The sequence below is a fragment of the Megalopta genalis genome, chromosome 5 (genome assembly GCF_051020955.1).
Source record: "Megalopta genalis isolate 19385.01 chromosome 5, iyMegGena1_principal, whole genome shotgun sequence".
NCBI classification, from domain to species: Eukaryota; Metazoa; Arthropoda; class Insecta; order Hymenoptera; family Halictidae; genus Megalopta; species Megalopta genalis.
In genome coordinates, this window is record NC_135017.1 from 20,216,228 (window position 1) to 20,230,318 (window position 14,091).

The 14,091-nt window shown below is 45.9% G+C and overlaps 1 protein-coding gene across 4 annotated transcripts; it reads right to left on the reverse strand.

Annotated features, from left to right (window-relative positions):
• Nucleotides 1–284: 284 nt before the first annotated feature.
• Nucleotides 285–7,343, reverse strand: LOC117219757 (tyrosine-protein phosphatase non-receptor type 5). Of its 4 annotated transcripts, none has more exons than XM_033469152.2 (8): nucleotides 7,155–7,343; nucleotides 5,352–5,544; nucleotides 5,093–5,270; nucleotides 4,798–5,016; nucleotides 4,306–4,719; nucleotides 3,921–4,216; nucleotides 3,602–3,811; nucleotides 285–3,435 (listed from the first exon to the last, which is right to left on the reverse strand). In XM_033469152.2, exons 1-8 carry the CDS (start codon nucleotides 7,261–7,263, stop codon nucleotides 3,321–3,323), a joined length of 1,734 nt encoding a protein of 577 aa, XP_033325043.1. In that variant the 5' UTR covers nucleotides 7,264–7,343; the 3' UTR covers nucleotides 285–3,320. The 4 variants fall into 4 exon arrangements, with proteins under 4 accessions (XP_033325043.1, XP_033325044.2, XP_076378445.1 ...); XM_033469153.2 differs by lacking the exon at nucleotides 7,155–7,343 and adding an exon at nucleotides 6,067–6,169; XM_076522330.1 differs by lacking the exon at nucleotides 7,155–7,343 and adding an exon at nucleotides 5,727–5,824.
• Nucleotides 7,344–14,091: the final 6,748 nt, after the last annotated feature.

The following is a 14,091-nucleotide window of genomic DNA, read 5'->3' on the forward strand; positions in this document are numbered from 1 at the left end:
CTTTCACGTAAAGTCGTCGACGGTATTTTGAAGGAGGACGAGCGGACTCAAGATGGCGGCACTGAGTCAAATCGTGGCGGCAAGTCGAAGTGGGCGAACGGGTGAGTCGAAGAATAATTACTACGATTCGCGAGATTTCCGAATTCGAACGAGCGAACGTTCAAGATCGGTCGCAGCAGAAAGTATTTGTTTGATAGATGATCGTTTTCTGAAACGTTTTGGAGTTTCGACGCGATCATAACCAACGCGAATAATGTTGTTAAGTCGGAAGAGCGAGAAAAATATTGCATGGGTACTATAAACATTTATTACGTCACATAAGTACAATTGAACACCAAAGGGCTTCTAAATTATTATTATTATTATTATTATTATTATTATTGTTGTTGTTGTTGTTGTTACGTTATTAATACGTTTACATTAAAGTAGCTTAAGGCTTTACATATTCATAAATAATTTACTCTTGATTTGCTTACACAAATACATACTCTCTTAAATATATTTTACTCTCTGTACAATATATGTACAAGTATATATAATATATATTTGTATACATATCACAATCTTCCGCTCAAAATTCACACGTTCACACTGCATTCAAGGTAAAACTTCGAGGCATCCCATGTCCACAATTTGAATGGAAAAAAAAAAGAAAATTGTTGTTACAACTTGATAGTTCCAGTGAATAGGACTGATTATGTTCGAAATAACGAGCAACTTGACTACGGCACATCCACTTTTAATACAAATGCTGAGACCATTCGCGGTAGCTTGTTTATCGAAACGCTTAGTTTAATAGAATTACACTGGATTACACTGGAATTTGTTGAGAAGTCAATTGCATGGAACGAATCGATGTCCAAAATAATAATATCTAGTCGTCGTAGATCCTGCAGAGTCTGCGATGCATCTCTGTTCACGTTACACCATAGTTAGTAAATACTAATAACAACTTTGGTATTGTTACAATGCTTGAAGTCTATAGCTTGATAGAATCCACTTGCATAAACAAGAAACTTTTTTTTCTTTTTGCAGAGAAAATGTAACCGTTCGGCTATCGCCTTTCACGCTAACAAAGTATAATTCTCGTTTACAACACTCGTAAAGGCTTAAATAACACTTATTGTCAACTACGGTCTAATCTTCCAACAGAATGAACCAATTGCTAATCCCTTAATGAAAGCAGCAATTTCTTTCAAATGCAAATTCATGACATTTCACCAGATTCGTTTTTTTTCTTCTTTTTTTTATACATTAACTCGAAGTAGTGAATAGAATAAATAATTCAATTTGTACATAATACTTGAAGAGTAGGTTATTTAAGTGAGACGTTATTCTTGATTCGATATATCACGCATCGATGAAAGTTTTACGTTATCGACGAGATTCGGGTCGTTTTGAACGCATTTTCAACAAGTCCTTTTTTTTCTTCCTTTCCTTCAAACGAAACTACTTGGTTTTCGAACTGCATCAATACGTCATGAATTTTATCTTGCGTTACAGAAGCACATTATATGTCTAGTTAGATTTATAACTTATATAATAAACGTATTGTACTACCTGCGTTCAGTCTTTGTTGATAAATTAATTAAAGGTCATGGAAATTATTGTGCATACTGTAAAATTAACTAGGAACTACAAATAGGATACAAATATTTAAATTGATCTGGGTCCCAATTTTATAGAGCTTTTAATATAATAATATGCCGTTTCTGTGTTCGTGGATTTCTTCGATTCGAATCAAATTTACTTATTTCGCCGTCAGCATTAGCGTTCGCATGGCTGTGTTAACTTTGCGATACATCGCTGCACCAAGAAGCCAAGGAAAAGTTCACCGAATTACAGAAAGTACAAGTTTCCTCAGAATACTATTATAGTTGCAAGTGTTAACAACTATCGAATCTAACTTCTGATACACAGAGAATGCATAAAAACCTGAACCCAATGGTCCAGACTAAACCCTGATCTCACGTTTTTGCAAGTTAAATTATAGTATATAATTCTTTTTTTTTTGTTTTATATGTCGAACAGTTTTAATTCCGTTTAAGAATAGTAGCGTATTTCATTTTTTAATCATCTCCCTTGAGCTTTGTGACTGTGGCGGCTCTATCTCCCACGCTCGCCAGCAAACGGCCAATTCGTCGACACATTTCCCAAAACTACCCCGGGCCCTAAGACAAGGCCCAGGAAGAACTTCCCGTTTCTTTTCACCGTTCCCACATCATTTCTAGAGCCGCCAAATGACTGATATTAATTGTCAACGGTTTGTCATGGCAGTATAGAAATGGCAGCTTATTAAGTGAGACGAAACTCATCCTTAACCCTCTCGCTACCCCTCTCGCTCCAACTGAACGAATCGCCGCGTCGAACACCTGACAGTCGTCAGCGATCGGTTTAACGTCTAACTCCTACAAAAGTTGCTTTCGGAAGAGAGAGGACATTCCTTAAAAGAGGACATTGTATAGCTCCTTAACAAACTTTCAATAAACATCCGAGCGTCGACACAGCAAAGATACACGGCGCGACTACAGTCGTCCGTCGTATACATGTAAATGGCATCATAGAGAGCGACTATAGCCGTCCGTCGTAGCGAAAGGGTTAAAGGGGAGCTTGATGTAGCAGGTCGAAAAAATCGATACACCTTTTTGTGGCGTTCAATGAAATACGAAAAATTAAGGCGGATTTGGCCCATTTTGCTACCGAGCAGCAGACGTAGATAGGTGGTACACGGCTCTTGTTCAATGCAGTTTACCGCAATGAACCGTAAACAACAATGATTTCTCACGTAGTAAAAACTGAACACGTTGTTCGTATCGAGAAAATTATGGGAAGTCGTTTGCGAAATACAAAGCGCTACATTGCACGCGGAACAACTTTTCTTCTTTTTTTTTCTTTTTTTTAACAACAAGTTGGATAAAAGCCACTACAGCAATAATATTTATAGCTCCTTTTTTTAACCGAAAACATCGTCTCAGTTACTTCAATAGCGTAATAAAATATACTTATAATTTAAAACATATTGGTTCAGTAGATTTTTTAAAAGAAAAATCCCCCCAAAAATTTGGTAATTTTCAACACTTTACATCAGGCTCCCTTCCTTAAACAAGTTGAAGACAGTCAAGACATCCTTTAGGTCTTAAACGACTGTGATTCTTTTCATCGTAGTGTATCTTTCGTGGCAGAGATAGTCACGCCTGGACGAAGTATCAACGTTGCAGACAATACCTCACAATCATTCTGTGAATCTTCGTATAACTCCCACGAAAATTTTCTCCTAACGAATTCTGATCAATTCCCATAATGTCATATTATTAGTCGCATCAATCGCCGGCACTCGATGATTTACCGCCGTCAAGCGTTTGATCGTACAGACAAAGTGCACGGTGTACGAATTCGTACTGCTCCGCCGTTTGAATCATGCCCCCTCTGTCGTACCTACAAACGGGACATCTTTAATTAGATATTAAATCTCGATAATTTTTGAAAATAAAAAGAAACATCGTCCTCGTCCACGAGAGTGATTTAAAATTTTCTTAGACAGCGTTGCTTGAACTACAAAAAAAAAAGAACTCGAATTTAATTCAGACGCTATTTGTTTTACCTCATTTGACATAAAATGCCTAAAACATCCACGTTTCCGTCCCGCGTCAGTTGTGTCATTCCGGTTGCTATAGCTATGAAACATCCAGTCCTTCCAATTCCAGCACTGCAGTGAACGACTATAGGTCCCGGTAGGGAGTTCACTTCTGCAGCTAGGCTAACCAAGGTATCTGCATTTTCAGGTACGGCATGGTCCGGCCATGAATCATACCTGCGAACAATCGGTCGTGTTTACTTCTTCTACCTACTACCAATCAATGAGACATTGATTCCGAAATTTCGGACAAATGAACGGTTATAGGAAATTCAGTTTCACACACCAATAATGCTGCACGTGTCTCCTTTCACCTTCGAATCTAAGCTCCAAGTCTCTGATTGTGTAGCCGTCCCTTGCATCGATAGAGGTAACGATGATAGTGTAAGGTCCGGCTGTTATGCGACTATTTACGTCCAGTGGAAAATATGCCTCGCATTTCGTCTTCGCGGCTTCGTGTAGTTTCGTCATCATAACGACTGCGGGAGCTTTCTCTGCCCAAATCATTTTCCAGAAGTCGGCTACTGTATGAGGCAATGGTCCCTGTGTTGCGATATAACGCGAATCCTCTGCGTCATATCCCTGTTAAGATCGGCATATCGTAAGTGAAATTTTGCTCTATAATACGAGAATTCGATTTACCACGATTAGCCATGCCATTTTAAACGTACCCGAATGTAGTTGGCATTGATGTAGCTAGAAAGAGGATCATCGGAGGAAGTACTTGGTAGAACCACTCTGGATTGTGGATTCGGTAATATAGAACAATATCTATTTTTCACCCAGTATCCGCAGATATCTAGTTCTTTCGGCAAATTTAACGGAACTTCCCAGAATTCTTTGTGCAACAATGCCGGGTCGCTGACAGCCTTTTTCAGCTGTGTTTTAGACAAGACATTCCCGGCGCTCAGCAAAAATTCTTCCGCGGTACATTCCCGGGTAGGTGTTACTACGTACGGTTGATTTTCAGGAGGAGGTGCCAATTCTATAGTCAAGCTTGCACTTGAACCGCGCCGTTCGAGTAGTCCTTTAGCTTTTATACGTATAGGTTCCGGTCTACGTTCTGGTGTTGCCACTGACATTACCTATTTAAGACAGAGTTTATGAATACTGATATCATTGTTTCAACATTTTCTCTTTCTCATTTTATTTTAGACATATACCTCTGGCAAACCACTGGTTTGAGTAACTGGTCGGACAGATTGAACAGACACAGATGGCTTTACTGTAGGTTGATGAACCCATTGACCTTCGACCGATACCTTTGTAGATTTAGCAGGCTTCTCAGGGTGACCCACGGTACCTTCCTCAACCAAGCCTCTCCTATCACCATCCTCTGTATCCTTTTCACGCGACATTTGTTTTCGTAGCCATAACAAAATCTGAATAACAAAAATGTTTAGTCAAGTTTGTCGTATACAGCTGCAGATACAAAATTTCTCTAGAATAAAATCTCACCAAGAATGTGAAGAGAATAGCGCCAGCGATGGCGCAGAGTGCTACAAAGAGTGATAGCTGCCAGTCTAGCCATGATAAAGTTGTGGTGGAGCGAACCTCCTGTCCTGCTCGAGTGCTAAGTTGAGCTGCTTGCAAATCCATTCCAGCATCGTCCAGTCCTGTTATGGACTGTGGAATCCTATATATAAAAAAAAAACAGATATTTAATCTGACATTCAACTAAACGCAATTTTATATTACATATAAATTTCTTATGTACCTGTGAGGAGATCGAACAGACATTCCCTCGGTAGATGGCAGTAAAGGGATAGGTAGCACTGTATCCGTGTGCCACCTTTGTTCAGTAATTAAGTAAAATTTTTCCAAAGGATCTGAATTGTCAACATTGCTTGTAATGTCATAATAATTTACATCATTTACATAGTGATTAGTCAGTGGAGTGCTGGTACCTCCTGCAACAGAAATAAAATACAGATTATATATGAGATTTCAGCACATTACAACTCCAAAAGCTTATCGTTAGCACATCACAATTCCACCTGATGCTACAAAAACAATGCAATAACAACGAATAATGAAACATAAAATCCCGAATACACGACTCGGCGCACACGTTATTCACTTACAAACATACAATCATCGCATTCGAACACCATCCACCCCCCAAAAGATCGCAGAAACAATGTTTCAAATGTAACAGAACATAAAAAGACCGTTCGAGGAACGTTACACGTGCGGGAGAGGGACCAATTAAACGAGTTTCAACACCGTTACACGGTCTTTTACCGCGACACAGAGAAACATACATAATTCCTCTGTCCCCTTTGAAAAAACATACAAACATCCCAGCAAACAATGCCGACGGTCGCGTTTCCAACCGGGTCACCCTTCATCGGCAATCACTTCACCGACACAATTCCATCGACACCGAATTTCGCAGACAATATATTTACTCGCCCACGCGTTTAGATTACCGACAATCATTTCTTCGACAATATTCACTTTACAACAATGACTTCTAGCGGGTGCACAATAATCTTTTTCTCCAACCACGGACAACATGTGCACGCATGTAAAGAATACACAGTTACCGTTACAAGTTGGTAAACAATCTTACTGTACTAATACGGTCAAAACAACGTTCTCGGACCCATCTCCAATGACCTTGATCTTTGAATATGTCACGCGATCTTCAAAAAAATTCCAGCCGTCGCCCGACGATCGCCAAAAATTGAACAACGCTTCGCGCGGCAAGCGAAACAAGAACGCTGGTTCGAGCCTCGGACTATAATTGTTTTGTCCCACATGCGTGTTTTTATATTTTAAGAAGCACGAGCGCACAAAGCATTATCTGCTGTCGACTGTATCTGTCGGGCGAGCATACTATGAATAATATCACTGTGACACGTGGCGGGCAGTCGCTCAGTGCTCTAAACAACATTTCTACATTTTAACATAACTAAGAAAAGAACCAATAATCATCGTACGTAATAGAAATTTGGCGACGCAGAGACATCGTCTCGTCGACGATGGGCGAACTACACTCGTCAGCACAATTAATTAAGTATCGATGAAACGATAGTCGGCGAGGCAAGGGTGACCAGTTCCAGCCGTCGGAAGCGGATCCGTCGGAAGCGGATCCTCGCGGGCCGGAGGGAACGGGTTACGTGCGGTCGCACAGGAAACAAACATCGCGCATTAATTTCCCCGACGGAGCAAAAATTGAAAATTCCGACGAAACGACGCGGCGCGGCGATAAGGGCGACACGACGAACAGACGTTACACGCACGGATACGAGGTGCATACGACAAGTGAACGAGGAACACACGGCGTCGTTCCAGTGACCAACACCACGAGCCTTCGTACGACGTATCCCAATACACACGCGGCTCCCGTTTTACGCACACAAACACGAAAACAACGGGCACACGGACAGGCGCACACACACGTGAACCGCATCCTGTTTTCCGACGGCGCGTGCGACTGTGCCCGTGCGTAGACGATAGAGGTGGTCGAAGAGTTCGCGATAGAGAAGGCCCTTAGTGAACGAGCCGATGATACCTTTAGCGAGTAGCACGTACGCGAGGACCACGAGGAGGACCGTGTTGTCGTTAGCGAAGCGGATCTCACGGTTTGAAAGTAGCGGCTGCGTGGACGTGTAAACAGCCATGTTGCGAGACCACACCGTCGGGCAGAGAACCAGCCGGTCTCGACTGCGCAAGCCTCACGTTCGAACTGCCGAAGACGACGTTCGTGTACCCTGACCTGGGCTTCGGTACGGCTCGGCCTTGCACTCCGGTTAGGTACGGGAGGAAATAACGGCCAACCAGCGGCGAGCGGCACGCAACCGGCGGCCAATCGCCGCGCCAGTTTACCAGCAGCACCGAGAATTCGGCGGGAGGGATTCAAGGTGAATGAAAGCGAAGCACGTGCAACTAATGATAGTAAAACGCATTCGGAATCAAGTTTTACGTTTGCCCATTGAGACCAGCCCGGGAAGGTTATTCCGTTTCGGGCGACGAATGCATATGTCCGTTTCGAGTCATTTAGCCGGGACGCGTGTGTACCTATCGCGGACGCCGCCGCGTATATTTGCACACGCGTTCTCGCACGCAGCCGTCGCTTCGCGTCCCGTCGCAACCGCCGCCACCGCCGCCGCCGCTTAAGCTTAAGCTCTCTCGAACGGAAGTACCATTTTTCACGGGCGCGATTACCGAGAAACTTTTTACCTTAAACGGCGCGTGAAAGAATTTCGGTTTACGTTTTGTCTCTATCGCGTCGATCGGTACATATTCGAGGACGCTCATTCCGAGAATAGAAATTAGTTAGTTAGTTAGCCCGTGATAGAGCTATTCTTTATGCTAGCACCGTCGGCTCGGAACATTCGGGGAATGACCAGTCGGAATTGTTTACGCTCGGCCTGCCGGAAGTCTGTTAATAGGGAGTTTTAACACTCGGAGGGCGAGGCTGTTTGGGACCAGATCACGAATATCGTTACTTGATCGTTCAACTTGTGACCAGTGATTGAAATTCGTCGTTTCTAGAAGATCTACCGCGATCTAACATGTCTAGAAGATCTACGATAAGAAAATACGTTGTATTAAAAAATATTGCCAGCTCAAATTATAAATGATTCTGAAAGGATATCCGGTTATATTTACGGTGAAGATGGTCCGTCTTTCGAGCATTGACAATAACAAAAACGTAACTCAACGATCTTTCTATGCGTATTAATGCCAGCGATCTCGGGGAAAGGGTAATTCTCGGCCGAGAGCGATCACGATCACTCGATTCGCCAAAGCCACGAAGGAAAAGAGGCGCGAGCGGTTTCAGCATTGTCTAATCGCAGGGACGTTTATGGGTCACGGATATCCGTCACGGTGGTTAACATTAAAAGAAACATTTTCACGCCGCGCTGACGCATCTCGGCAATGAATCATCCTGTAGTTTCACGCGGTACGAAAATTCAAGTTTTCCCGTGCGCGGCGGAACAAAACGAAACGGCGCAACAATATAAATAAAAACGACAAGAAGCCGAAGTCGAAGGTGTAACCGTCGGCGTGCGACGTTTGATCGGGCACGAATTTACCGTGCACTAAAATATCGTCGCTGCACCGCCTCATGTTTGCGCAAGTGTACAGGCTCGCGTGTTTTTCCATCCAGACGCTGCGGAACGATCGGCGACGATCCTCGCCGCTTCTCAGGCACATGGAAGAGAGACTCGGGTAAGCGATTAATACGTTCGCCGCTGACGAAACAATCCTTCTCTTATCTAGCAGCCGGCCGCGTGACGCGCAAACACCGTGCTCACGCGATCTTGACCGTGTTGAGCAATTAGTTCACCCTTTATCGACCTCTCATTGGCCAGACAATGGCTCGCGGCCGGACGAAAAAGCTTTTGGCGTTTACGCGCGCCGTCTTACGCGTTTCTCAAGAATATCCCGGTGATTCAGATAGCCGGATGTTGCCCATTCATCCCTGCCACACGCCCGACATCCAATATTCGGTCCGTCGAATCATTCTCCTCTTCTGTTTATATTTTGTCTATCTCTAATCGGTCTCGCGACCGGAAGCTCCGGCTTCAAGACGAGCGTCGCCGCGCTTCCTCGCGATCATCGAAATCCTTCCCGACTCCTGCGTCTCACCATCTCGGACTCCTTCGACCGTCTTCCTCGAGCGAGATCGCGCATCTCGAGACTCGACGCTCCGTCGAATCGTTTTCTTCTCGATTTCGCGGTCGATTATTCCGCGGCCGCGTCGATCGTCTTCGGACGCGTTGTACGTACAACGTTTCGACGCGGCGTCGCCCGCGTTCTTGATCGCCGGCCAGCCGTTCCCTCCTGTTATACAATACTTGTACTGTGTTTCTCGCAGCCGTCGTTCAATGAACTCCCGCTTCTCCGAAGCTGCACTCTACACGCTGCCTCACTGATGCCTGTCGCTCGACAATGGTAACCGGCTATCATTGTCGTGGCAGCGCCGGAAAAATCAATAGCTGGCGTGCCATAACCGAAACACAACCGTGCGCTTCCTCCCGTTTCTTTAAATTCGTAAATACGTTTGTTCGAGTCCGGTCACGATCGAACAAAGGGCATTCTCGCGATGCGGGAAGCGCCGCCGTGTTGTTCGCTCCTCTGTGCGTGGGTGCGTGTGTGTGAGAGAGGACGGGTCACCGGCAGGTGTTGCGATCCGAGGGCGACTTTCGAGTTCGTAAAAAAAACGCTGACCGCGTTTTCCGGGTAGAAACGTTCGACTTCGTCGGTCCTCGCGTCTCGTCTTGTACGGGATCGTCGTCGGCTTCCGTCGACGCAGAAACGGCGTTCAAATCGTTCGTCGAGAACGGTGACGAGGTTACTCGAAGCGTCACGATACGAAACGAACAGTATTCACTGACGCCATTCACGACCGATTCCTCCGTTTATAGAAGAGACAATGGATTGTTGTCCGAGATATCGAGGTCGCGCCACGATTGCCGGCTGCTATCGATCACGATAAAGAAGGAACGAAAAGCCCCGGATTCGGACGCACCGGGCGACAGAGAAAGCAGCCGGGGAAAGTCCGAGGAGCGCGCCGATCTGCGCGAATCGTAGGGCGGCCGTGCCACTGACTAAATTAGAGCCTCCATTCACCCTTCGGAGGGAGCTTGCGAGCTTTCGCAGGGCGCACGCAGCCGGACACACGCACTTGCGTAAAATTGCAAGACGCCGATTGGTCTTCGAACGGGGCTCGCGTGGGTGGCGTCCCGCTGTTTTACAAGGATTCCTCCCCGCCGCGCCGCCGACGGGATTATCAGAGAGGGACGACACCACCGTCGGGAAAGTCATTTTACTTCAGAAATCGCTAAACTGGAATTCATTGGGCGATTCGGCACGTTTCGAGAATGTGTTCACCGTGGGCGTGCGAAAGAGCAGAAGTCAGTGTTATTTGGTTGTGGCGGAGAGGTGAGAAGATTTGAGGAAACTCGCAACGTTGGCGGACTAAATTGTAATCGATGCAGGAAATTACTGTTTTACGTTATGATAATAATTAGCTCTGCCGAAGAGCACGTTTAATTTTCGAATGAATCTTCGAATTTGAAGTTAGTGAAATTACGAAGACGCTTTTCTGGAAAATGATTGACTATCTACGCAAGCATATGTTGCAATAAAAATTGTACAAAGTCGCTTTTAGCGTTCGGTACGTTTAATAAAGATATTAGATTGTGAATATCAAAGTTATACTGCCATTAAATATATCATATAGCTGTCCCCATTACTTTTATTCTTATTACTATTATTATTACTATTATCGTTCTCTTACAAAGACATACTATCTGCTCATTTCCTAGTATTACGTCAGTTTCCTAGTACTATAAATGCGGTTAGTTAACATGCCAAGCACACAAATCTACTCATAAGTCAGAACAACACGAGCTACATGTACTTTTTCTTTCAAGGAAGTGCAGCTTGAACTTCCAAGCGTTTAAAAATGCATCGCACCGCTTGGAATTTTTGTACTTACTTCTTCTCAAATATTTAGTTTATCCCACGAAACGGTTATTCTTGCGCTTTCTTTTCTCCAGAACAGAGAGAGTCTATTTCGTAAGTTGAAAAAGCTTTTCTGTTCATGGATCGCTACTTTCGTTTAACAACTCCCGCGTTTTTGTTTATTTCGCGGCAACAATTGTGCACGTCCAGAAATCATGCGAACGGTCGTTAAAACGCTCGGTGAAATTTCACCATCCCGTCGATAAGAATTGTACAAACATGTTTTCCGCCGGTAGCTTTCTCTCGGAGATATTGCAAATTGTCGCTCTCTCGTGTTTCGGCGGCGAGAACGAGTCGATCGTTCGCGCGACGAGCAAACACAAACAAATATTATTTAATAATTCTCGTTTTCGAGAGTGCGGCACAGGCCGATCGGTCATCGACCGACGATAAAAAGAAACGGAAAGCGCCGATTAAATCGCGCCACGTCACGCTACGTCACGCGGAGATAAATTATTATTTCGTCGGATAACTCGTCCGCGCGCACCTTTGCAAAGGCGACTTTGGAAACGCGAAAGTGTTCGTACACTTGCAACAATAATTTCTCGGTTAACGTGGAGAAGAACCGCGCCTGATAAAAATCGCTTCGTTCGCGGATGAAGCAGACACCGGGCGCTGCACCGCGGTGCAGTGTGCGCATCGTTTTCGGAACGACGGGAACGCGTGAAATTGGAGCGCCGCGCGAAGGGTGAAAAAAACAAAATGTAACCGGAACAAATGAGTCGAACGAGTGTCACGAAGGCGGAACGCGGAGGGGGACAAAGAATGAACGTGACGAAAAAAAACAAAAAAACGAATAAAGCAAAAGAACAGCGATTTACAATAACGATCCGGCGGGATTTTTAAGCGATCATTGATCACCGGCCGGCCTGTAATTATCGCGATACGTGCAACGAGAGTCACGGATAAGCGACGAAGTCAAAGGATTTTACGATTCGCATGACCGGACAGCCGCGTCTACGAAGTTCAGCGAGCGCTCAATGAAATCTCGTTTAGCGTTTACTATAAAGCCTTCGTTATTCATCGCGAGTCATTGGCCGAGAACGATCCCGGGGACCGTCGATGGTAAAAGCGCTGTTGAAAATCGCCCGGGGGGCGCTCCATTGTTCGTTCTAAACGATAATTCCTACGTGCCGATTGAAAACATACGACGTTGAACATTTTAATTGAAACGTCATCCGGCCGTGGGAACCGCGGATCGGCGGTTCAACTCGCAGCCATTTTCGGCCGCGTTCTCTCGAAACTCGGAGTATTATGTACTATAATATATTATGTATTATAATAACCAGGATAATACGGGACCCGACGATTCCGAGGGGAGAAAAAAACGGGAAATCACCGAAGTTCTTCGGGACGGTTATTCGTCGCGTGGGCGGGAAAGGGAATCGCGTTACGTAAAGGCGGTTTCTAAGGGCAATAAACGTAACTACTGATATATATATATGTATGCGGTACCTTGATATTTCCTTTCGGGCCGAGCCGCCAGACAGTCGGAACAAGTCGCTCGTCTAGAAAAGTGGCCGTCCGACTTGTTCGAAGGCGAGAGAAAAGAGGATGATCCTACGGCGTTTTTCTCGATGCTTGCACGCCGAGCACGTGCGGTCGCCGTCCCTCACCGCAGGTCCCTTTCGCTTCGTCTCCGATTCTTCTTCTCACGCACCTGAAAAGTTTGACGTGCGTCAGTATGCAGAAGAGGAAGGGAAACGCAGAGAACTCAGCCTCGATCTCGCGACTCCGCGAACAAAAGTTCAGAGTGGACAAGCGTGTAGCTCGAAATTAACCGGCGGAGTGCAAATCGGTCCGCGAATTCGCGATCCTGCGACTGAAATAATTTTTAGTCGACGTTTCGAGCCTTTAGGGCTGTAGCAGGTCGTTGAATTTGTCCGTATCGAGTCGCAAATACGCGTGAACAACGTTCGAAAACTCCGTTTGTTTATCGAGAAAAGTATCGTCGGTTGATCACGAGATTGCGTTTTAAACCGCGAGATGCGATACGCGTTATCCCGAGCGAAGTGGATTAGACCATGCCGAATCGATTTCTCGGCTCTAGCTTGTCTCATGACAAGAGAATGACTCATCATGGGAACCCAACGTGACTCTGCCCCCTTCGATCCCACCGTTGCACCGAACTGGGCGACGTTCGCTCCGAGTGAAACATCGCGGGCTGAAACGTCAGCGTTCGCGGCCACGATAAATACGGGACGATACCGAACGACGAACAGCCCCGCGGCGTTTATCCGCCGATCGGATTATGCATGTACATACATAAAATGATGTAACAACTAGCGAACATGCCTGTGGCATTCGCGGTCCCCGGTCGACGGCACTTACCCCCTCGAATCGGCTCCACGATATATCCGCACGATAACCGACGACCACTTTAGCCAGTCCTTTTCACGGCGAACATGGTGTCCATTGCGCGTCCGCATTCACTGCACGCGACCTTTAAAAAATGCATCGTTTCTCGCGTCTCGTGGCGTGAGCGGAACGGCGGCCACTGCCGGGACGAGCCATTCGAGCACCGCCGAACAAAGATGATCTAAAGCGGCGACGTTCCCGATCGTTCCTGCTAACCGATCCTGTCCATGGACAGCGCGCGTGTCCTCACGGCGTATCGACGACGAATCGGCCGCGTCCCGCCCACCGATCTCCTCCGGCTTCGTTCGACGATCGGCGTTTCCGGTTCCCCGCATCAAAAGACGGCGAACAAGCTCGGCCGTGCGATCCGGATCGGTCTCGACGGTCCGTTCCTCGCTGCCGTAGCGATGTCAGCGACGACGAGGCGTTGGTGTGTGATTCGCGCGACGCCGGCTACTTGCATCGGACGCATCTGAATGGCGTCTGAACGGGTTGCAAAATGACGGCCAACTGCATTCACCTCTTTCGGTGGCCGTGGAGGGTGGCGAGGTGTGCAGACGCGCGCATTCGTGACACGGATACGAGGCGACCCACCTTCCCCTCTTTCGCAGTAC

Bases quoted from the DNA above. Each gene is read 5' to 3' on its own strand.
- LOC117219757 (XM_033469152.2), bottom strand. From the start codon at position 7,263: ATGGCTGTTTACACGTCCACGCAGCCGCTACTTTCAAACCGTGAGATC. The intron at 5,017-5,092 runs GTGAGATTTTAT...TTTGTTATTCAG, and splicing joins CTATTCTCTTCACATTCTTG to ATTTTGTTATGGCTACGAAA. The intron at 3,812-3,920 runs GTGTGTGAAACT...GATTGTTCGCAG, and splicing joins AGACACGTGCAGCATTATTG to GTATGATTCATGGCCGGACC.